The following is a 25,306-nucleotide window of genomic DNA, read 5'->3' as shown; positions in this document are numbered from 1 at the left end:
CTTTAATGCAACTTCTTCATTTCAAAAGCTAATACAAATTGGAATAAAGTCTGTAGTTTAAGCACTAGTCATGTGCCAATGTTCATTTGTTAGTTTTGACAAGGGTACTAGGATGATTACATTAGGGATAACTGGTGAAGGAGATTCAGGAACTGTCTGCACTCTTTGTAACTTTTTTGTAAATCTAAAATTATTGCAAAATAGGGCTGGTGCAGAGGCTCACATTTGTAATCCTAGTATTCTGGGAGGCCAAGGCGGGAGAATATCACTTAAGCTCAGCCTGAGCAAGAACGAGACCCCGTCTCTACTAAAAATAGAAAAATACCAGGTATTATGGTGGGTGTCTGTAGTCCCAGCTACATGGGAGGCTGAGGCCAGAGGATCACTTGAGCCCAGGAGTTTGAAGTTGCTGTGAGCTAGGCTGATACCACAGTGCTCTAGCCTGGGGCAACAGAGTGAGACACTGTCTCAAAAAAATAGAATAAAATAATTCCAAAATAAGTTTTTTTAAGAAAAATCTAATATGAGGACGCTTTCCACTTTTCTACAGCAAAGTGAATAAATACCCCCAAACTATTTAGTTTGTCCATTTGAAATCTAGGTTAACTTTGTACTTAGAGCTGGTCATACTAAAGAAGAAAAAAAAGTCTTGACTTTTTTTCAACAGGGGCTCATCCATATTATGTAGTAATAGCTGCAATTAAATAAAATCTCCATGTGATTCAGTAATATTGAAGTTTCATTAGATTCTGTACAAGAAATGTTATCAAAGCTCACCACCATGGGCTCAGATGATTTCCCAGCAGATAAAAGAACTGAGACTATTGGAAAGATCACCTCTATGGTTTGTCTTACAAGGGTATAAGTGAATATTTCTAAAAGTAGAATATAAATGTCTTAACACAATAACCAAGTAAATATCATAAAGTCTATGTTAACCAGTTTGATGAAAATATTTCAAATTGTATATGAAAACACTACACTGTGCCCCATGATTGCATTAATGTACACAGCTATCATTTAATAAAAAAAAAAGTAAAAGAACTGAGGCTGCACACAGATGCTAATAAACACGTCTGTGTGTTCACTTTTAGGGTAATCTGCTCTTAAAGAATACTTCCCTTTTCAATATTCATAAATAATGAAAAATAAATCAGAATACATTTTTCTGAACCCAAGTAACAAATCAATTTTTGAAATGCTTTGAAGATGAAAGAGAAAAGTAAATACTAAGTAATGGGACGTGTGTAAAAATTCAGGGAAACAGAGGAAGGTGTGTAGCGTCTCTTATTTTTTCCTCTGGATGTGATTTCTAATTATTTTAAGCATTGAATGGAGAAAAAAAGAGTGACTCTCATGTCAATAAGTAAAAACAACAATCCTTCACGGGTTTTCTGTTCTATGATCTCTCACCTCTAGAATCTCCCTGGACCTCTCAGCAAAGTTTCCAGACACTTCAGCAAAGCCTCCCTGCCCGGCCCCACCTCATGTGGCTTCAGGTAAGTCAGTGAACTTGTTTGGGTCTGAGTTTTCTCAGATGCAAAGTGAGGAGGTTGGATTAGGTGTGGGATGGGAAACCGGTAACCTCCGGCTATCTTTTAAATTAAAGATCTTCATGCTAATCCCATAAATACCTGGTCATATTTAAAGTTATTTGTCAATATTTAATAGTCAAGATATTTCTCATAAAGACCCAGGCCTTGGGCCTCTCCTGAAAGATCAGAAGGCTGCGACCACTTTCTGACATATCAGCCCACAAGGACCAGCAGCTCCCTGTGACACACCCTCCAGGACGCCAAGGCTCTCTCCCAGCCCACCCCTGCTCTCACCGGTTACCTGCTGGACTCTGGAGACATCTGAACTTGCCATCCTTGCTCTGGAGTCCTTCTCAGCACTAATATTCTGATTCTCAGTGTAATCGTTTACTAATAAAAAGTGTACCCTGGAGTTTCCGTAGGGGTTTTACTCACGTGTTAGTTCAAACAAAATTGTACTGGGTGGCCGTAAAGTTCGTGTGCTACTTAAAATAATGTGCGATTTTAAATTGCACAGAACTCTATGGCCACCCTGAATATCTGCTTTGTTGACAGTTCCTATGTGGAATTCAAGAAAAATAAATTAATATTTAAATCACTATACCATAGTATAGCCCAGTGATTTTCAATCGCCGTGCCACTGCATGCTGATCCGCCCTGAGAGGATCTTAGGCAGGTGTCCTCAAACTATGGCCCGCGGGCCACATATGGCCTGCCTAGGACATTTATCCGGCCCGCCGGGTGTTTTTGCCACCATTGCCTGTCCTGCTTAGCAGCCGACTAGTCCTGGGCCCGCAGTCCAGCCCTCCAATGGTTTGAGGGACAGTGAACTGGCCCCCTGTTTAAAAAGTTCAAGGACCCCTGATCTTAGGTGTGCCATGAAAATTTTTAAAGACCATTAATTAAATTATTTTTGAAAGAAATTCAAAGCACAGTAAGTATCCTCCCGACCTCTCAGCAAAGTCTCCAGACATTTCAGCAAAGCCTCCCTGCCCGGCCCCACCTCGTCTGGCTTAGGTAAGTCAGTGAACTTGTTTGGGTCTGAGTTTTCTCAGATGCAAAGTGAGGAGGTTGGATTAGGTGTGGTCTTTTCTCTCTCTCTCTCTTTTTTTTTGGGGGGGGGGTCAACATAATATAAGTGTGCCGGGAGATTAAAAAGGTTGAAAACCACTGGCATGTCAGATATTCCGAATGTTACTACTGCCTAAGGTTACTCTTCTGGAATGAGCCCTTATTTTAAGGGCTTTTCGGGTCAGACTATGGGGCCACCGTAGGATAACCACTCTGACAGATCACTGGTTATATAATTGAAGTGTTCAAAAATAAAATCCCAGTGGGCTACTCTCTTACTCCTTACAGAACCAATTTTAGAGTCGAAACAAAAAGGAAAGAGCACTTAACATAAGTGCTTAGTTGTTCATAATACAATGTCAGACCAGGTCAAAATGGACCAAAAATTATGTAAGATTGCACCAAGGAAAAAAATTGTCTGGAATCTTCTAAAGGAGGATAATTTTTAGCTACAAGAGCCTTGAGGAGAAAAAACAGGAGACTAAATTGGTTTTGAAACTATGTGAAAACATGTTATTTTTATGAGCATAGATTAGCCTTCAGGATTTTCTCTAAGAAGATACCGTACCAGGTTTCCAGAGGTTCAGACCTTTTTTTCTTTTGGAAATAAGTTTACTACTCCTTTTCCTTTGGATAGGGAAAAGGGGTCAAAACTATTCTGCTGGATTTGACATTAAAAACACCCCAGAATTTCATCACACAGCAGCTTTTCTGTTTTTGTTTTTGTTTTTGTTTTTTCATACTCTAGCCTGGATTCTAAATTTGTAACACTGCTGGAGAGCTCAGGAATTAGGAGGAAATTACCTCATTCCCTTCAAACTTTTTCAGAAGGCAAAGTTCTCTCCATATATGGCAAATGAAGAAGGAAGCAGAATCAAGCTGGATGAGTTTACTAGCGGCCACAACTTACTCACTATTGTTCTGTTCTGAGCACGCCCACAGCACGTCTGAGAGCAGGCAGACCCTGGCACAGCTGGCTGGCCACGGTGAGTGCCTGTCCCACTACAAGTGGTGCATGAGGGTCCTGGCCACTGCGGTGTGCTGTACTAGATGAGCCACTTCCTCAGGGACTTTGAATTGGTTCTCTCCACAGATAGGTAACCTGCTCAGGAGTGGGAGGGGAAGCAGGCAGGCTGAGGACCATGGTGGGAAGATCCTGCCCGAAGTAAAGTTAAGTTGTAGTTGAGCCCTTCACCCAGGGGTCATGCTGTATACACCCTGACACCGTGCCCATTAGGTGAGACTTTACCAATCCGTCCCCCCCCACCTTAAACATAATTGTATTTTTCTCTGGTGTGGGAGTATGGTTGTTTATCTACTGGTTTCTTATTAGTTTCAGTACCTGAGATCCTTGCTTTTCCCTTCTTGTGATACTTTACTAAGTAGAATGTTCTCCAACTCCATCCAAGTAAATACAAAAGATGTAAAGTTTACATCCTTTTATGGGATGTACTGAATATACTTCATGGTATACATATACCAGAGTTCATCTTCATGGATTGATGGGCACATGGGTTGATCCTACGTCTTGACCATTGTGAACTGAGCTACGATAAACGTTCTAGTGCAAATGTCCTTATGGGAAAATAATTTGTGTTCCTTTGAGTAGATATCTAGTGATGGGGTTGTGGGATCAAATGGAAGGTCAACTTTTAGCTATTTGAGGATTTTTCCATACTTCTTTCCATAGAGGCTGTATTAGTTTGCAATCCCAGCAGCAGTGCAAAAGTGTTCCCTTCTCTCCACATCTATGTCAGCATCTGCAGCTTTGGGACTTTGTGATATGGGCTATTGAACTTGACCTTAGAAACACATACAATGTAACCTAACCATTTGTACCCTCATATTAATCTGAAGTTTAAAAGACAAAGAATAACAAAGAAGAGAAAGAAATGACTTTATGGTTTATCATAGAAATAATTTTCATCAAAGAAAAATAACCAAAGCAATGGGTGTATACTTCACCCTGTAGGATTGTCAGGGGCAACAGCAAGGCCTGGTGGGCTGGCATGTGCCCATGAGGCTGAAGAGGTGGTCCCTGTGCCTCCCAAGCCTCCTGAAAACTAGCCCCGTCCATCTGGGGTCAGTGGAGCATCAGCTGTCCCTGTATGTGGGAGAGCCCAACCCACACACTTTCCTGGGAGAAGCTTTGGGTACTATTTTCCAAGAAACAACTCCATGAATAACTAAGATATCTATTTCTATAGGAAAGGGTTCTGAAGGGATCAATCATCTCTCTTAGGACATGGGTAATAAACCCCTTTTAAAGTGATGAATTTGCAGAAATCAGCTGCTGACTAATGTGCTGCTTCTTGTAATCCATAAAAATCGAAGGGTTTTCTTTTTTTGATACGCTGTAAGGAGGAAAGATTCACAGTCACTTTCAGAAACCATAAATACTAAGAAGAGACTTTGAGAAATGGAAGGGAAAGAAAAAGAAGACGGTGAACATGATGTTATTGATGATGGATTTGCCGGCGAGCTTGTTCAAGTGCAAATAAATATAAAATATTTGGGAACAGATGCAGACATATCAGTAGAGTATACAGATACAAGTGGAAATTATTAGAGACTGTGATACACAGAACCAGATGGAAGACAATCCATAACTCTTTCGTTTCCATTAAGTTTTGATTTAATGCAACCTCCTGTCAGTTAGAGGCAGCTCAAAAGTAGGCTTACGAGTACTTTTGAAAAACTCTCGACCCGGGGATGAACAGGGGCCGGTTGAGTTCATTCCTATCACCTGGGCATTTCCTGGCCTAAACCATCATCTTTTGAGTTATTTACACTCTGTGAAGAACATACCACAAAGTAGGAAAACATGGGAATATCCTAAAGTGACGCAAATATTGAGAAACAGGTCAAGTGGAGCCAATAAAATTAGGTTAAAAATAGTCATGAGTGAGAAGAGACTGGTGACAGAACATCCTTGATGTAATTATTTAATAAATACGTCATGAAAATACTCACAAAGGGAAGGAATGCCCCAAACCAAACTGAAACAGAACTAAGGAACAAACCAAGAGCATCTGAAACAACAAGGGCTCTTCCGGATTCAAGGACGGTGACGGAGGGTGACCGTACCCTATCCTGGACATGACAGGAAGGACTACAGATTTAACTGGGGAGCTCAGAAACATCATCCATGTGACATAAAAACTCAAACACGTGTCCCCTTCCCTTACACCATTTCCCTCCCCTTGCTTTTACCCATATTCTAACCAAGCCAGGTACCCTAATCTAGAGTATTTTATGGGCTATGCCTGAGACCCACAAATAGCCTTCCTTTTTCTTTTTTTTATTAAATCATAAACACATAGATCATGTATATATAGATGCATTTGTAGGGTACCATTTGCTGATTTCATATAGAATTAGGAATGCTTACATGGCACTGGTTAATATATACCTCATCTCGTTTACTTAATATCTTTGTTATAATGTGATTTTTGATCTTTTGGATATACACCTAGTAGAGGAATTGTAGGATCAAACGGCAGGTCTACTTTTAAATCCCTGAGTATTCTCCATACTTCTTTCCAAAAGGGACATTTTAGCTTGCACTCCCACCAGCAGTGCAGAAGTGTTCCCTTTTCTCCACATCCACACTAACATCTGTAGTTTTGGGATTTTGTTATATGAGCTAGTCGTACTGGGGTTAGATGATATTTCAAAGTGGTTTGGATTTGCATTTCTCTGATGATTAAAGATGATGAGCATTTTTTCATGTGTCTATAGGCCATGCACCTTGTCTTCTTCAGAGAAGCTTCTGTTCAAGTCTCTTGCCCACAATGAAATGGGATCACTTGTTATTTTCTTATTAATAAGTTTGAGTTCTCTCTGGATTCTGGTTATCAAACCTTTGTCAGAAGCAAAACCTACAAATATCCTGCTTGCTTTACTTACTGTGTTCTTGGCTGTACAGAAGCTTTTTAGTTTGACCAGATCCCAGTAATGTATTTTTGGTGTTGCTTCAATTGCCTGAGAGTCCTTCTTATAAAGTATTCTCCCAGGCCAATTTCTTTAAGTGTTTCTCCTGCACTCTCTCCAAGAATCTTTGTAGTTTCATGTCTTTATTTTAAACCTTTTATCCAATAAGAGTCAACTTTTGTTAATGGTGAAAGGTGTGGGTCCAGTTTCAGTCTTCTACAAGTCACCAGCTAGTTCTCCCAGCACCATTTGTTAAATAAAGAATCTTTCCCCCAGTTTATATTTTTGATGGGTTTATCAAAGATCAAATGATGGTCAGTGTCTGGGTTCATCTCTCGGTTCTCAATTCTGTTCCATACATCCACCTCTCTATTTTTGTGTCTGTACCATGCTGTTTTGATCACTATAGATTCATAGTATAGTTTGAAGTCTGGTAGCATGATTCCTCCTGATTTGTTTTTATTTCTGAGTAATGTCTTGGCTATTTGAGGCTTTTTCTGGTTCCACAAATACCCTTCTTACCAGTCCTTTCCTGGTTTTGTTTTTGTCCCTTTAGGGGGGATACAACCCTGTTAAGAGAGAACACGAGGTGTCTCTGCTTGCAGAGTGAGTCTCACAGAGATGTACTCTTCCTTAGCTTCCTGAGAGTTCCAAGGTGGGCTTCGTAAATGGAAATGACCTGCAGAAAGGCAACCTGAGCCCTAACCACTTCCTTGCTGCCTGCTAGAACTCAGGGAGGGCCTGGCAAAGTCTAAGTCCTGATTATCCTCTGGATCCCATGAAAGGGACAGCCAGGAAAAGATGTTCAGGGCTGAAAAAGGAGCTGAGAAGGACACGGCATTCAGGGAGAACACTGCGCCGTGGGTAGAAATACACAGTGATGAGCAAAAGTTTGGATGAAGAGAGCAATTTTATAATTGTTCTGACCACGTGGGTTCTAAGAAAGAAAAATAACAAAGCAGAATGATGGAAATTAGAATCTACTTCCAATTTGGGGAAATTTTTAAACGATGAGACTAGATATATGCTCCAAATTACATTTTGAAAACATCCTTCCTTTTAGACAAAACAAAAGGTAACATTCGCTGAAGTGGGCAGAGTTCACTGAAAGCAGGAACCAGGAGCAGAGCGACTTGACGCCGTGTCAGGCTTGGGACGTGGAAGGCACCATACTTCTCTATTCCATACTTCTTTCCAAAAGGGACAATCTTTGGGTGAAGATCTCCAACCCTTCAGTTTCTTCTTCTGAAAATAATGCAAGTCTGAGGAGGTGACCTCCCAGAATCTTCCTCTCCCTAAAATCCTATTACCTTTCTATTAAAAATGCTCAATTTCACAATGGACACTTCAATTTCTGCAGAAGTTTAATGGAAAACAGACTCCCAGTAAGTGACAGTAAGGACGCCTCATTTGTCCTAAGAGCGTGGAGAGCACAACGCGGCTGAAGAAAAGCATTTGCAAACACCCTTTTCACCAAAAGTAAGAAAACGAAACCGTTCATGTCTTCAGGGGTAAAGGTCCAGGAGTGAAAACAAATTTCTATTTTAAAATACAAAAGTAATGTCACCGTTTGGATAAACTTAAGAAAGGACCTGGAATGACTATTTTAGTGCTAAAAGGAAAGTTCCTAGTTAGGAATGCTGAGTAAATTGAAGACGTAAACAGAAAGATTGGTACCAAATATATCAATCAACCAGGTGACAAGCATATAAAATGCCTGCTGTTCAGGAATGGGTGGTATGTCTGTGTTTAAAATAGTTGGGTAGTTAGAAGATGTACCTCCAAGAAGATACCAAAGAATGCAAGATAATGAGTCCTTATCATCACAGCAAGAGCAGGGGACCAGAGGCAGCTGCGACAAGTCTGGCCTGATTTTTGTCAGACATGCGAGACTTCAGGCAAGTCCCTGAACCTCGCTGGGTCTCAGTTTTCTCATCTCTAAAACGGAAATAATAACTGCCTTGTTCAATTTTCAGGCTTGTCATGAGGGTCAAATATGATAATGAACACAAACACCTTCAAACTAGAAACCTTTGAAATTCTAAGTGTGAGTAAGTGGCATCCAAGTGGGAGAGGAGTTCAGAAGGCAGAGAGGCTGCTGGGAGCTGAGCTGGTCAGAAGAGCTTCCCAAAGGGGGGGGAGCCCCGAGTGAGAGAGGCCTTGGGGAAGTGCTGAAGGGTTTGGTGGACGGTAGCTGTGGACCTAACTGCCCCTGAGGCTCGTGCTGAAGGAGTGGGGAACACTCAGGAACACCAGGCAAAGGGTCTAGAATTGGAAGGACAGGCAGAGCCAGAAAGAGATGGAGGAAGGTGACCGGGTACCAGGGGGGAGACATTCAGTGAGCTCTGTGAGCGTGCAAGAGTATATGCATCTAATTTTCAGATGTGTGCCCAGAAAATTTTCCTGGGGACTCCTTAGAGGTCCACCATGTGCAAACTAATTGGCAGGCAAAGATTTCTTTAACTCAGCTATAACATTTTAAAAGGCTATTCTATGGTATTATGAACCATCTACTGGCAGCTTAAATGTATACACATATTTGGCTGCAGAACTAATGGTATGTTTCCAGTATTTTAAGAGTTGTTCGTGTGTGCTTTCCCTGCAACCTTATTTTTTTTTTTAAAAAAACAGACCATACCTGAATTCTTGAGTATGTGCTAAGGGACAGACCAGCCTTTGTAGCTCTCAAACAAAAATCAACATAAATTAAAAACAGAGGCTGAGTTACCATCCTGAGCAGGAGTGAGAACCCACTGCTACTAAAAATAAATAAATAAATAAATAAATAAAATAAATTATAAAAATAAAATGGAAAGGCTTGGTACCTATAGCTCAAGTGGCTATGGTGCCAGCCACATATACCAGAGCTGGTGGGTTCAAATCCAGTCTGGGATGACAACTGCAACCAAAAAATGGCCGGGCGTTGTGGCAGGCACCTGTAGTCCCAGCTACTGGGGAGGCCGAGGCAGGAGAATCGCTTAAACCCAGGAGTTGGAGGTTGCTGTGAGCTGTGGTGCCATGGCACTTTACCCAGGGTGACAGCTTGAGGCTCTGTCTCAAAAAAATAAAAATAAAATAAAATAGAAAAAGAAAAGTTGGCAAAGAACTTTTTATTATAGTACTAGACATTTCAAGGTAAAGGGATGAAACACAGAATACATTTATACACTTAGCCCTGGTAATTTTTAATGATAGTAAAAAAAAAAAAAAAAGTATTTTAACACTGTCATGCAGTGATAGCTATATTCCACACAGAACATTTTCAGTACTGTGCCCCAAGCTGCAGAACCACATAACTTATTAAACTTATAAACCTTACTGTATTTTATTGGAATACTAAAGGTGTCTTAATTCAGTCTATAAAAACAGGAGTTCATGTACTTTAAGCATATCCCGCGTAACTAAGGAAGCACTGCTCAGCCATTCAAGATACTTTAGTAGTGTCATTGACGAGGAAGGAGTAACCAAGCTGTAATTCTTACAGAATAATATGGAGAAAATAACCTGTAATTAGTACCATTCTAGGAAGAAATGTAGGTAATTTAAAGTTTGCTACTAGCTAATAGTATAAACAAATAAAAAGACGAATTATTTTCAAGTACTTTGCAAGTAACTTCATCAGGGGAATTTGGTTTCAATTAAGGTGTCAATTAAAATTATTCTTATCTTCTCATTCAATAAGGAAAATGCACCTGTCATGGGCACTAAAAAATACTGGGTTTAAAAATGTGTCAGATCTACAACTAGAACTCTTCTGTAATTTAAAAATGACTCCCTTTCCTTTTTTAAACAATGGGTGTGATGACTAGCTGGGTGTAACTGTGATCCGACTGTTTTCCTATTGTTTTGTCTTAACAGAGAGAGGGCGCAGCCACCCCAGTCACCAGAACAGTGATGTCCTGGACAGCACCAGAAGGAGAGGAAGCCAAGGGTCTCGTCCAGGGGTGGGAACCCATGGCCTCAAGGCCATATGTGGCTCTCTTAAATCCCCAAGTGTGGGCTCCTGGCTAAATTCAAACCACAGAACGAATTGAAAGGATTTGTTATATAAAATTTGCTTGGTAAAATTTGGATTTAATCAAAAGGCCACACGCCAGTCAGTGCTTTAAGAGAGATGATAGACAAAATGGTCTTGGGAAGAGAATTAGGCAAGTTCCAATCCAGTTAAACCTATGCCCACCATGGCATCCCGCCCTTCCACTTCTTGGTCTGTACCTAGAGAAATGAAACTGTATATCCACACGAAGACTGGAATGTGAATGTTTACAGTACTTTTATTTGTAATAGCTCAAAGTTAGAAAAACCCAAACGTCCATCAACAGGTGAATATGGTCCACTCATAAAATGCAATACTCTCAGCAATGTGAAGGACCAAGTTCTTGATACACCTGGGTGTATCTCATAATGATCACATATCGAAGGAAAGAAGCCAGACAAAAGTGAGTCCTTACAGTGGGATTTCACTTATGTTCTGTTTAGAACAGCGGTTCTCAGCCGGCGGGTCACAACCCACAGGAATTATATTAAAGGGCCGCAGCATTAGGAAGATTGAGAACCACTGGTTTATAAGACGTAAGCTAATCTATAATACAGAGATCAGATCAGTGTTGGCCTAGGGACAAGTCATAGATATCCCAAAGGGGCATGAGGACACTCTGGGGGTGACGGACATATTCACTGTCTTGATTTCGGGGAAGGCTTCACAGGTGTGTCAAAACCCATACAGATGCCAGACGTACGATTCATACATGTCAAAGCTCATCAAATTTAAATATGTGCCATTCATTTTATGGCAATTATAGCCTAATAAAGCTATTTTTAAAGAAAAGAGTTGAAAGGAGAAAAAAGGAGCTGAGTTGCCAGAGGCAGACAGCACAGTTAGGTACGAAGCCCGGCACACCAGGAAAGAGAGGAACTCTCAGGGCAACACGTGGAGAGAAACAGCTGGAATCCTGTTCCGTTTAGGAGGAGGCGCACACGGAGGCAGTGGTGCCCCCTGTACTTAGTGATGGGTCCAGGGAGCACCCCGCTTAGAAGGAAAAGTGCTACAACGAAGCACTGAAGTCCCAGGCAGGAAAATCAGGAAAGCCAGTTCTGGGGCCCTGCCCTCACATGAGGGAAAACTGACGGACAGCTCCTGGCTTCCCTTAGGATGGGCCCAGCCAGCACACCACCGTCAAGTAGTCAGGGAAGTAAGGATTAGGATTTATGAGCGGAACTCCTAATGTAACATCGAAAGCTCCAACTATGGCCCTTGGGTTTGCCAAGAGCGCTCACACACAGAAGGGGACCTGGGCGCAGGCAAGACTGTGAGAGACACACTGAGACCAGAGGAGCCGGAGCTGCCCAGCTGGAGCGGACGCTGCGGGGAGTAGTTCTGATTGCCGGGTAGAACCCCGAGCCCTCCCCACATACAACAAACATTTATTTGTACCAGGCACAATGGAGCTACTGGGGATAGGCCAGGGGATAAGGCACACTTGTTGCCCCCCGCCCCCCACCTGGCGCTGACATCAAGGTGCAGGTCTGGACAAAGCAGATCTGTTAGGAGTCCCTGAGACCCAGCAGAGAGCCCAGTCTCCAGAGTGTTCCCCTGGGACTCCTCAGGGCCCTCCATGTGCCAAAGCGTGGTTCCTGGTGGCATCCAAGGTCAACCCCTCAAAGCCACCGATAGGGAGATTAGCTATTTAAATCCATCGCAAAGTAAAGGTCCGTGGTAGCTTTTAAATCCTACCTAAAGACTTCCTGCTTTTAAATTTGCCCCCCAAGCTCCCCTGGGTTGGGAGCATCGGGTTGTCAACACCCTCTTGAGACCTAAGTCTCCTTCTGAGTGTTTCACTGCAGCTGAGGGGAAGAGAGGCGCTCCGGACGGGAGGGGAGAGACAGGGAGTCACTATCTGCTCCGCAGAACTCAATGAGATTCTATCAAAGCAAACTCCTGTCTGTGAGAAGAGACTCAGGAGTAACGGACTTAGATTATCTCGTGGTTTATTTCTATTAATCCTACAGAAGTACAACAAGGAACATGTACATTTCAGGGAGGTGGACACTCCCTCCTTTCCTCTAATTTCAAATTATTTTGAGCATTAAAAGGAGAAAAAAACCTAGTCTAATGTCAGGAGAAAGGATAAAATCACTTTCACAGCTTTTTAACTGGGATCTTATGCAAATCGTTTAACTTCTCTGGGCCTCATTTTCTCAATCGTAAGTGGAGGGAGTTGGATGAAGCCAACTTATGTGGAGCTTACGACCACTTCATGCATTTAGCATGTGAGAACCTACTACATCCCAGGCACTAGGTTACAGCAAATGAAAAGATTGGCAAGAGCTTTGCACTCCTACCTGGATTTCAGACACCAAAAATAAAGCAGAACTAAATAAGGTCATGTCAGATGGCGACCACACCATACTAGGAGTGCTGGGTAGGGGTCAGGTGCAATTACTCTACTTTAGCAAGGGTGGTCCAGACAGGCTTTCTGAATTGGCGAGAGATGGGCTGAGTTGGGAATGATGAGCGGAGGAACCAGATACTGTTTGCAAACACAGGGAACAGCAAGGGCAAAAGCCCTGAGGTGAGAGTAAGCTTCCTCGGTGGAGAGAACCTATCTCTCTTTTTAATTTTATACCCCCTCTCCTAGTGGTGTGTATTAATGCCACTTAAATGTATTTATACACAACATTATAAAGAGTAGTGAAAATAGCGATTGATTTGAGCAAGTCCCCAAGACAGGCCTTCTCTTCTACACAACTCCTTGTTCTTTTCAGGCTTCTGTCCTTGTGGTCATAAATTCTCTCATTTATTCCTGGCGATACTAAACAGGATCTACATGAGTGTTTTTCAACCTTTTATAACAGCAATGCATAGTGAGAAACAAAGTTTACAGTCTAACCCAGAGGATATCCAAAAATGAAACAAAAGTTCTAAAAAGCACCAACCTTAAGAGGACTCTCTGCAGGACAGGGTCACATATTGCCCCTTCTTTCACTTTTTTAAATGGCAAGGTGATTTCATCAGTAGCAAACAGTTTGAAAAACACTATTCTCAGCCAATATTGACCAGTAATTTTGTTCAAATGCAAACCAAATTATGGAAAAATTCAATATTAACCTCAAAGGCCACCTCCCCCCCCCGCCCTTTTTTCTGTACATATACTTGCTTTAAAACAGTGGAATCTAAATTTCTCTGTGAGACCCACAAAGGAAATAACCAGACAGGACATTTTCAGGAGACCTGGGGTGGGAGCGTAAAAAAAAGAAATACAAATATGTAAACTGTTCACTGCGTGAGGCGTCTTTGGTTTCAAAGACTGCCCCAAGAGGTAAAATTCACAAAGTCTTCACAATAACCAGAAAAGAAGGAGCCTGTAAGTATTGGGGGTGGTAGGTGGGGTGGTAGGTAAGCCATTAAATTTTAAGTTCTGCATGCCTCCTTCACCAGAATTCTAGCCCCATGTGGACAGACGTGTAACTACAGCCTTGAGAACTATACCTGGCATGTAGCACTCAATACAATTTTGTTTCATGACTTTTGAATAATGGAGCTCATTGTCAACCATCAAACTTGAACTTTGCCATATACACCCAAGTAGTATATTTTCCTGGAATGTATAAATGTCATGTAGTAGTAAATGAACCTCTTGCTTATTTTCAAGTCACTATTCAAGCCTAGGGAACTCACTGAGGAATCATTCTCAAGGCCTAAGTGGGAAGGGGATGTTTTTTATTGCAAAGTACAAGGATAGCTATACTTGGCTGTAACCGAAAGATCCCATGTCTGTTATCAGCTATGGTAAACTTCTAAACAGCTGGCATTAAAGCAGTTGTGTTAATTTAATAGGGAGCTTCCCAAAGGATACTAACCAGGGCTCTGTCAGCCAAGGGCTCCCTGTGATTGAAACCATGCCAATTTCCCAGTGAAACACAGTTACCATCCTCACCCCTGAAGTCAGAAGTGCGTGCACCCAATTTCCAGTAGCCTCCAGGCCTTGAAGTCTGAACAATTACACCTGCAAGGCAAGTATTTTCCCACCTGCCACACAGCCGCCACACAGAGAAAGCAGCTCATTTAAGCTGTGCCCTTCAGCCCTATTTAGGGATATCATTAATGATTTCCAATTATGACTGCTGCTTTATCTCAAAACAGTGACAAACAGGGGAGTACACTCGCGATGCTTTTCTTTTAAGCCATTTATCTGCTTTCCTCTCAGGGGCAGAAAAGATGTTGAGACAAGTGTGAACCTGCCAGAGCTTCTTATTGTAAATACAGCCCTCCCTCCATCCTTCCTTCCCCCGCCCCTCCCTTCCTCCTTTCCACTCCAGCACTCCTCCCGGTCGGCTTTCCTGAACAGAGACAGTAGCCCCGGGAAAGGAATGTAAGTGGCCAGTTATCAAAACAAGAAAGGATTCGCGGGAGAGAGAATGAGTTGGGCGAGGGAGGCAAGAACGCCTCCCTCATCCAGGCAGGTCCATTCACCTGGCTTCCCTAGCTCAACAATAGCTAGGCTTTCAAAAAGGAAGAAAGTCTTGGAGGGAGATCAACCCCTCTAAATACAGGAGCATCCGCTCAAGGCAAGATGGAACAGACCCCCCTGCCAGACCGGAGATGTGGGCAGGCGAATGCGTGCCTGTGCACAGGGACAGCCTATATATGGGTGAGACATTAGTGGCAACGACAGGAGACTCACCACGATTGACAAAGCCACAACTATTACGATTTAAAACAGCCCCCGCAGGCGCTGGCTCCGGTGCCAAAGACTCCCGAGCTTTATTTTCAGGCAAGTGACTCACAACCTCGTCTCCACAACTAATTCCATCAAAATGAGTCGCTGGTTCCACTAACCCGACTTTCCGCTGCCCTCTGGCTGCTCCTCCCTCCTCTCCGCCCATCCCGCAGAGCAAGAGAGCTGAGCAACCGTACCCCAGGGGAACAGAAGGCCGGCTCTCCGGCCCGGCCCACCCTCGGGGAAGGATGAATGGGGCCGCAGGCTGGCGGGAGCGCGGGGAGGGGTGTGCGGGGTGTGTGCGCGGGGTGTGTACGCGTGTGTGTGCGCGCGTGGGCACGCACCCCAGTCAACTTACGGAGGTGGAGTTGGTCCTCGCCTGGCCCTGGTTCCGCACCTCCTGCTCCCGGAACTGCAGCCCAGCCAGATGCTTCTCCAGTGCCTCCCAGTCCATAGGGGGGACCGGGGGCTCTTCGGGGACGCATGTCCTGCTGTCTGGGGGCTGAAGGCAGAGGCTCCCAGCTGCCGGGCAACGGCCACCGCGCCGGACCCCAGCCGGCTGGGGCTTCTGGATCGCCCGGCGGGGACCCCGGGAACTGTTCGGCCGGCCAGCCACCACGACGTTGCCATTGTGCCTGAGGTCCTGGGGATCGTGCGAGTGGAGGTTGCCATTGGGCACCGGGGGCGGCATGGCGGTGGTGGCGCTCCTGCCCCCGCCGCCGCCACTGCCAGTCCTGGCGATTACGTCCCCCGGCTCCCGGGCCGGACAGCGGTCATCCCGGTATCCTCGCTCATAGCGCTCGTCCTCCTCTTCCTCCTCCTCCCCGTCCTCCTCCGGCGCCCACCCATCAATCACCTTCTTCTGGTAGACCGGGAAGGGCTCCTCATAGTCTTCCAGGGCAGACACCAAGTCCAGGCTGCCCCCCGGTGACGACGAGGATTTGCACTCGGAGCAAGGGGTCACTTTGGTGGAGTTGGACTGCGAACTGGCGCGGCTGCTGCTGCTGCTGCTGCCGGCGTCACTGCCTAGATCCATCCCATCCTCTCGGTAATCCTGGGGGGAGGAGGCAGAGAGAGTGAGCCGCCGGGCCGAGCCTGCTCCGGCCGCCCGCCGCTCGCCGCGAACGCCCCAGCCGAGTGCCCCGAGCCCCGCGCCCCGCGCCCGCCGGGTCCCAGGTGCGCCCCCGAAGGAGGCCTGGCGGAGAGAGCCAACACCAGCCCGAAGCTTCCCTTCTGCCCCCCATTCCCCTCCCACAACCCGACTTCCTCCCGGTAACTAACCCTCAAATTAGCAAAGGGGTGCTCGGCCACCGGCGCGCACACTTTTCATACGAGGGACGCCGGGTCGCGCGCAGACTTTGTGTTAACCATTTTGCACCAGGCGCGCCCCTTTACCCCGCCCCAAAGATTCTCGGAGAACCAGACACTTTCACAGAGAATTCTAATTCCCTAGGGGCGGGAACTGAGCAGAGGGTGGGCGGCTACTAATTTCGCACCTCGCCGGGGCGGAGACCACCCCCCAGCGGCTCCGCCCCGCCCCCTCGCCGCCGGCTGGGAGCGGGTCACCCCGCACGCCGCGCTTTACTTTCTAAGGAATCGCCGGCATCGGAGGTCTCGCCCCCGCCTCCGCGCCTTCCGGGCCGGCCCCTCCTCCGGCTCGCGGGGAGGCGCAGGGTGGGGGCGCGCTCGGCCTCCGCCGGGCGCGGGGGACCCCGCCTCCCCCAAAGGTGTGCCGGCGGGGGCGCGGGCAGAGGCTGCGGGCACCGCCACCGCCGCCGCCTCCCCGCGGGCGGGAGGACGCGCCCTCCTGGCGGCGCAGCCGGTCCCGCCACCGAGCATGCCCAGAGGCTGCCGGGCGCGGCACCGTCCGCAGTCCCGGTTTTCGCGGCAGCAGGCTGGAGACCGAGGCCGGGCTGGGATGGGGTTGGAGAGATCGCGGAAAGACCGAAAAGGAGGGGGCACCGGGCGTTAGGGGTGCAGACCAGCGAACTGGGGAAGGCGGTGCCGTGGGGAGAGTGGTGTGCTTCTCCCCCGCCGACACACACACACTTGTATTTCCTGGGTACGCCTCAGGCCCTCTCTGCGTGACTCATTACCCCGCCGAAGCCTCCTGGCACCTCCAAACCCAGGCCTGGCCCTCGTAATCCACGCGGAAGTTCCCGAGTGAAGCCGTGAAGGACCTGCCTCCCCTCGCACACCACATACACAGCCCATGTGGGAGCCCAAGTGACGCGTGCTCGGTGGTCATGCGGCATCATTTCCCTTCCACCTTCCTCCTTGCCGCTTCCTCCCTCCACCGCCCAACTCCAGTCGCTTTGCCACCGCCGCGTCGCATTCCAAGTTCAGGCAGTGGGTGGAACCTGTTGCTTTAGCTGACGTCTCCTTCCCCCTGCAGCCTACACGCTGAGGATGACCTCAGCGAGGTGTATGTTTGGGGAATGGAGGTAAACATGAGAAGGGTCTGAGATGGAGAAAAGAGGGGACACTGAAAGACCCTTCCCGCCACCTCCAGTCAGGGCAATATCAAAGGGGGGAAAGGGACAGGTATCCAGTGAGGGTGCCCTTGACACATTCACCGGTTTTGTTTCCTTAAAATTAAGGAAACCGAGTCAAAGAAACATGCTGGGTTTTTTAAAAACACACAAGGGCCCCTCGGTCTGGCCAGTTCATGTTCTTAGGAAGAAGGTTCTATGAAATGAAAAATATAAACACTTGGAAAATGTAGACGCGTCGTATAGCACCTATCACAGATATCCCATGAACCAACCATTCTGACCTGTAAGAATTAGGGAACTAGGAAATGCCCTCTTTTCATGCTGATTATGAAAAATAGCAATTTTATAACAAATTGGGGAAAAACAGTTTCCCTGAACTTCCAGGTTTAAGCCTGTTGCTAGTTATTCCCAGTGAATTCTAGCCTGGGCCAAGTGACTTCCCTGGCATGGCCCAGTCCAGATGGAGGAAGGAGAAATACTTGGGATTCCTAAGTAGGGAGTGGCTGCCACCCTGACAATTACTCTGAGCCCTAGTGAGGGCTTGGTGCAGAGACCCTGTAAGTGATTTCTGTGAAGGTGACTCCTCTCTTAGGTAGGCCTGAGACAGGGAAGAGAAGATAACCTTTTAACTTGTCTGGAAGCAGCAGTCTTATGAATAACAGGAAAAGGGGCCTTCCGGTTTGGCCAGCTCTCTTTTGTAAAACGGGACTGATTGTGACTTAAAATGTCTTTGACAGTCTGTAAACAGCCTGCCCATGCTCCAAATATGGTTTGATTCTGATACTGTTTTGGAGTCCTGGCTGCCACTCTTCTGAGAGGAGGTGGTCCTGTGGAATGTTCAAAATGAGAATAGGAATTATTGGTGTGCTGGGAACTAGATGCCTGTTTTTCAAATCACCATGTGATGGGCAAAGCTTAGGTCACAAAAAGGTATCTTCTGTATAGTAGGACACAGACAGACAGATAAGTATTGATCAATTGGTGTAATAGCGTTGTAGTCTCAGTCCCATTTTTAAAAGTAAAAGCCTCTTCAGCCACCCACCCAGACTCCCTCCTGGGCTCTGGGCTCATCCCCCTTCTGCCCAGATGGTCCATGTTCAGGGAATGCAAAATAAAGGCCTAAGAAAAACATTTGGCAAGGTAAATCCATTGCCAAAAATGCATGGCATTTCAAAGCCAAATATGAACATCTTTGAATTATCTGTACTTTTAAATTATTTTCTGACCAGACATTCTGGATCAGATAGGAAAGTACCAGGTCTCCCTTCTTTTCTCTTCACACAAGGTGCCTGGCTAGCCCAGGTTCCAGCTTTCCATCTCCTGCCAAGAATCCTCCCACTTTGGAACAGGAAGCTCTGCCAACTGCTAGGCCCGACAACAGTCTGTAGATATGTCCAGCAGGATGAAGAGATGATTTGCAAAGTGATTGAAAACTTCTGTTTTCCTGTTTATAGAAACGTTCCCTTCAAACTTAAATTTGTCCCCTGAAACCTTTGTAAATTAGACATCAGAGATATGAGACAAGTGGTCATCCCAGATACCTCGGGCTCCAATACTTTCCTCCATCAATCACCAAGTTCTGTCAATTCTACCTAAATACAGAGTCTCTCTTGAATGCCCAGTACCCCTACCCCCAGTAGTCCAGGCCACTATGTTCCAAAATTACTAAATAGTTTCTCAACTGATCCCTGTCCATTCTTCTCATGCAGCCAGAGTAGCCCTACCAAACTGCAGATCAGAACAAGTCATTCCCTTGCTTCATTACTCACCCCTTCCTGGAGTTCCTCACTGCTTCCCTCCCAATATAAACAGGGTCTCCCTCTATCACCCAGGCTAGAGTGCAGTGGCATGCAGGCTTGAACTCCTGACCTCAAGTGATCCTCCTGCTTTAGCCTCCAGGAGTTTCTAGGAGTAGAGACATTCACTGCTATGCCCAGTTATTTTTTTTTTTTTAATTTTTGTAGAGATAGGGTCTTGCTATGTTGCCCTGGCAGGTCTTAAACTCCTGGCCTCAGGTGATCCTCTGGCCTCAGCCTCCCATAGTGCTGGGATTGTAGGCATGCTCAACCATGCTCAGCCCTCATTTCTCTTAAGGAAACTATTTCTGACCCACAACCCCAACTTCTTTTGGTAAATTTTTACTCATCATTTAACACTCATCTTAAATGTCACCTCCTGCTGAAAGGCTTGCCTGATTCCCTATACCTGCCCTACTGGGTTCAGATGGCCTTCCCACGTGCCAAGTCACACACTGTATTTATTAAAGCTGCTGTTTAGTTGCTTGATTCAGAATAAGAAATTTATCTTATAACAGACCCCGGGCACACATCATATAAAAATATATGCAACTGAAAGAAAGTTCCATAAGTCTCATTTTGTAAAATCCTATTCTAACTCATTTAAAACAAAATCCGGTCATACTTTACCATATTGACTTCACAACCCTTAAGTGAGTTGGGGCTCCTACTGTGCAAAAATACTCTAAATTCAATGAAGGGAGGAATTTTATTCATGGTAACTGGACAGCAATGGGAATTTCATGGATATTTATTGCTGAAATTCATATCATCTCCCAAAACACTGTGAAGAAACTATTATAATCACCTTTTGCAGGTGAGGAGGCTGAGGACAGTGAGGCTAAATAACTTGCCCAATATCACAAGGCTGGTAAGGTGGGTGGCAGAGCCAGGATTTGAACCGGGGTAGCTGGGATGCAGAATCCTCGCTCCTTAGTCATTCAGCTAAGAGTTCTATATTCCTTGGTCCAGCTGCATATGGAGGAATTTAAGCAAAAATGTCAGAAAGGGTCTCCTTGCAGAAACTTCAAACTAGGTCTTAGTCTCCTGGCCTGGATGGCTACTGGACAGTGTCTACGTGGTGAAGAAGGCAGCTGGCAACAGCAGCTGTTCTGTTTTACCCACATGTGCTCAACCTCCTCAACCACCAGTAAGTTCAGCAATATTCAGCAAGTTGAGAGATTTTATAGTGTAAAGGAAGACTACAGACATACCAGAAAATGAAATTTTATGTTGTTATGGACTACGTGCTTTAAGCTCACCCACCCCCAGCAAATTCTTTAAGAAAGAAGCCACCATGAGATCAGGGTATTCATTTTGTCATCGTATGAGAAGCTGCCTTGATCAATAATACTTGTAAGAAGATCACGGTCCTCAGGGGCCAGTGCTATTTTAATCTATAAAGCCGACATTTGAGAAAGGACATGATTGAAATACTTGAGTTGCTAAGAGAATGAATAAGTAAGAAAAGAGTTATTTGCACAATTCCCATCCTAATTCTGAAATTATTGGTGTTAACACCGAACTTAAAGTTGTGACATTTAGAGTAATAAAGAAATGACTGGCGAAGGTTTGTATTTCAGCTTTGTTATGTGAATTACATGCAAGTCCCATGCAGTCCACAGATGTTCTTCTATTTCATCACCTGGATGTAACTACGTGGAAATAATTCACAGCACTGTGGGGTGAGGTGTCCTGGATACAGAACATCTGGGCTTGCTTTCTGGCCATGTCTCTAACTGACCCTGTGGCCGCAGTTTCCTCATGAAGAGGGCTGGACACATGATCACAGTGTGTGTCAAATATTAAGAATTAGTTGAATAAATGAATGAGTGAATACTGATAGCCTGAACAACCTATGGATTTTGTCCTAGAAATGATGGAATATACAGTATAAAACTGTCTCTGAATCTTTTCATCACCTACCTTGTTGGCAGATATAAAGCTGGGTCCTTCACTAATTAAAAACCAAGGGCTGTCTCCATGAGGCAAGTCGGCCCTCTGGGGTGCACAGTATTTCTTCATTATTTCTATACAGCCAATGGATTAATCTTAACTTATTAGTCTGTATGTGTATGTATTTTGGAGGCGGTTCCTATGTACACCTAAAATGATTCTCTTTTCTCTTTCACTTAAGGGCAATACTCTAATAAAAAAAAAAAAATTCCCTTTAAAAGTATTAATATTTTAAATTTGTTTTTCTACAGCAAACCATTGGATTGTATTTATTTTCTACATTTTCCTCCACAAAAATGAAACGGTACTATATAGGCAAAATAGCACTTAAAAAGATAGCATCAGTGACCTATTTTCCAAACTTAAAACCAGGACACCCGGCTTGACAAATACTATAGTGCTCACAGAAACTAGGTGACCGTGTGTTTGAAATGAAGATTATCCTAAACAATCTGTAGGTCTTAGCAAATGAAGCAACCCTGACTGTAGCAGGGGAATAATGTCTTCATCAGAGAAAAGCCACAGAGACGGTGGCAGTCAGGCCCTCAGCATACAGCTACACAGATTGTACCTTGTACATTGCCAGGATGGTGAACTGCAAACTGGTCCCTGCCAGGGGGAGTCATTTGGTGCCATTCTTGTAGACGGCAATGTGAATGGCGCCCTCTGGAGTTGTGCAGTGCACAATCTACGCAACAGTATATAGCGTCTCCATGGGAATTCCATTGATAGGAAATTTGCTCTCTTGACAAGATTGGAAGAGGGAGCCTGCTGTTCATTTCCTATGAAGTCATACCTCAGATTGGATGGCAATGACAAAAATTCAACAGTCTAAACTCTTGTGGTTTTTTCTTTGGAGATTTTGCTATTATATTCTATTTTCCATAAGTTCCTAGCAACTCTTGAAAATACAAGTCTGTAACCAACCTGGATTTATTTGTTGAGCTCCGTCAAAAGGTATAAATTACATGAAAGGGCATTTAGAAGAATCTGGAGAAGTTTGTAGACCAACTTCAAGAGTTTGGGAAAGCGTCGTTACGTGATAGATATGGAAGTCCACGTGATCCCAAGGTAAGATGAACAGCTCCAGAAATTGCATTTCTTGTACTTTGATGTATTATGCTCATGGCATATGGCACTGTATAGGCAAAATAGCACTGAAAAAGCTAGCATCAATGATGTTACTCAACGAAGAGGAACATCCTCGCAAGAGGCTCTAGAAAGTAGAAACTCTGTTGTGATCACTTCTTGGCATAACTTTGGAAGCATTACAACATCAGAAAATAGCTGCCAGCATTGTCAGTACAGTGTAAGCACGAGGAACAGAGGCAACTTGATGGAACAGAAGAAAACTCTCCCAAGAGACGTGGCTCTGCTTCTGACTGACTCTGTTTATGGGCAAGGATGCATCTTTCTGAGCCTCATAAAATGAGGGTTGTATGAAATTGTCTGAATCTGAGAAAGTGCTGAAATTCTGTGGACTATGACTCAGATGTCTCCTTTAAGAGCCAGGCAGGTGAGGTAGCTGAGTGAAGTGGGCACGAAAGGTGACAGGGAGTAACAGGGCTCAGTCATTGAGTTACTGAACAACACAGTAAGCACGAAGGCACTGAATTAAAATTCAAAACGAAAAGCAGGTTTCATCTTTAGTTCATCCCTAAATCACCACTTGCACTTCTGAGATCCCCAGAGTTCTAAGTCTGCATAAAAATGAGAGTTAGGGAGACTGTACATCTTGGCTTGTGCAGGGTGGTCTTGCTTTATACCTGTCCTGGCAAAGTTTAATGGTGCCCTTGTTCACTCTCAGAAATGTCCCAGTTTACATAAGTTACGTGGTCACCTGGGGTCAGGGGGACTCATCAGTAACTAAACATAAACTTTAGGGAGCAGGTTCATTGATTCAAATCTGCCCAGATCTTTAGATGAAGTAGATTTGGTGACACTGTTTTGTAAGTAGAAAGATAATTAATCTAAGTAAACTTCCAAGATATCCCAATAAAATGGTTCAATACAAGCACATCATGAATTTTAAAATTACAGAAAATACATGAGAGGCTGTCAGTATGTGAAAAATGTTCAGCTTCACCAATAATCAAAGAATTGCAACTTCAATAACAAAGAGGTTATGTAAAACCTGCCAAAGTTTTAAAAATTATTTAAAACTATAATACTCAGTGTCAGGATAGATGTGATCAAAGGAGCACTCTCATATACTGCTGGTATATGGTACATTGATTGATACAAATTTTCTAGAATGCTCTTTAATAACACGTTTTAAAAGCCTTTGTGAAGTTTACACCCCATAATCTCTTTATCAAATCAGCCCATACTTTTTGATCATGTATGACTGGCCAGGCACTGAGGAGTAAAGTAGCTGAAGAGACAAGTGATATTTGCCCCCAAATGGAACTTTAGTCTAGTGGAGAAACAGACATTCCAGGGAACAAATAGACAATTTAAATTGCAAGTTGTAAGAAGTACCCAAAAAGCAGACTAATATGATGCTGAGAGAACACGTAGCTGGTGGTTGGTGTGTGTTGGGGGAAGGATCAGCTAAAGACAGAGGGAAGGGGTTACAGGCAAAGGAAACAGCTGGAATAAAGAAAGGATTTGAGGCTGGAAGAAGCTTAGCACATCAGAGCAACTGGAAGGAAACCCCTGGAAGGGTAAAAGAGTGAGGGGGAAAGTGCCAAGAAGAACAGTGAAACGTGAGGAGGGCTTCCTACTAAGATCTTTATCCGGACAGCCATTCAGTGGCTGTGAAAGCAAATTGGCAGTTTTAGAAACTCTGCAAGAGTGAGTGAGGGAAGAGCAATTAGGAAGCAGGTACAGGAGTCCAGGAAAGAGGCCATGCTGGCTTAGGAAGGGTTCAGGGGGGCCAGAAAGAAAGAGAAATGTGAAGGCTATTAAGGAAGTAGAATCAACAGGGCCCGGTGACTAAATCGATGTGTGTGTTTGTAGGGGGCGGGGTGTTGAGGGAGAAGTTATAATTATAAGCAACTTGGTGGAAAGGAGGTATCACTTTCCTGAAATGAGCAGAAGAAGGAGATTTTGATAGAGGATGAAAGAAGGGAAAGATATTGAATTCTTTTGGGACATTTTCTCTTTGGGACAGTACCCGACACACAAGTGAAGATGAGAGTAGACATTTGGCTGTGTGAATTTGGAGCTTAGTCAAGGAGGTTGGAGATATGAATGTGGGAGTCACTGCATATGGTTGGGACTTGGAAGCTTGGGTCTGGGGGACCTGTTCTGAAGACAAACATGGAGTGAGAAGACAAGGTCAAGTTTCTTGCCCTGAGGAGCTCTATCACTTAGAGAACTAAGGGATGAAGTGTGAGTCTGTAGGGGAGATGGGGGCAGAGGAGGGATGGACAATAGTTACTCTTCTAATAAGCCCACCTAAGGACAGAGACAAGGATCTAGACTTAAGCCTAAAGGTGCTCATTGTGGCATTGACAATAGTAAAAAGACAGCTACACCCTAAAGTGTCAAAAAAAAGGAAATGGTTTTCATAAATTGTGACATGTTTATTCTATGTCATAAATACAATCAACTGAGATGCTTAAAAAACTATGACATTACATAAGTAAAAGTATATTATACGTACAATGTGATCTACATTAAAAAAATTAAATGGTTATGTGGCCGGAAAAAAAAATGGAGCTGAATATTAATGGTGATCGACTATCATTGACTCAGATTTCAGGTATCCTACTTGTTTTTACCTTTGTGTCTATTTATGTTTTTCCATTTCTTTACAATAATCACAAAATAAGGGGCAACATATTTACAAAACA

The 25,306-nt window shown here is 44.5% G+C and overlaps 1 protein-coding gene across 3 annotated transcripts in view; it reads right to left on the bottom strand.

Annotated features, from left to right (window-relative positions):
- Nucleotides 1–25,306, bottom strand: part of LOC100950123 (schwannomin-interacting protein 1) — a 578,277-nt gene that overhangs the window by 115,080 nt on the left and 437,891 nt on the right. The window contains exon 2 of one of the 3 annotated variants that reach the window (XM_003794147.2): nucleotides 15,618–16,313. The exons of 1 other annotated variant lie outside the window; for it this stretch is intronic. In XM_003794147.2, coding sequence (XP_003794195.1) covers nucleotides 15,618–16,313 — 696 coding nt within the window. The remainder of the gene's footprint in view (nucleotides 1–15,617; nucleotides 16,314–25,306) is intronic. One more of the 3 variants, XM_012807824.1, reaches the window with a different exon arrangement.

Source organism: Otolemur garnettii, unplaced genomic scaffold, assembly GCF_000181295.1.
Source record: "Otolemur garnettii isolate 467f Iridium unplaced genomic scaffold, OtoGar3 scaffold00076, whole genome shotgun sequence".
In the NCBI taxonomy this organism is placed as follows: domain Eukaryota; kingdom Metazoa; phylum Chordata; class Mammalia; order Primates; family Galagidae; genus Otolemur; species Otolemur garnettii.
The sequence above is the reverse complement of the archived record's forward strand: the minus strand, read 5'-3'. Positions and strand labels throughout refer to the sequence as shown.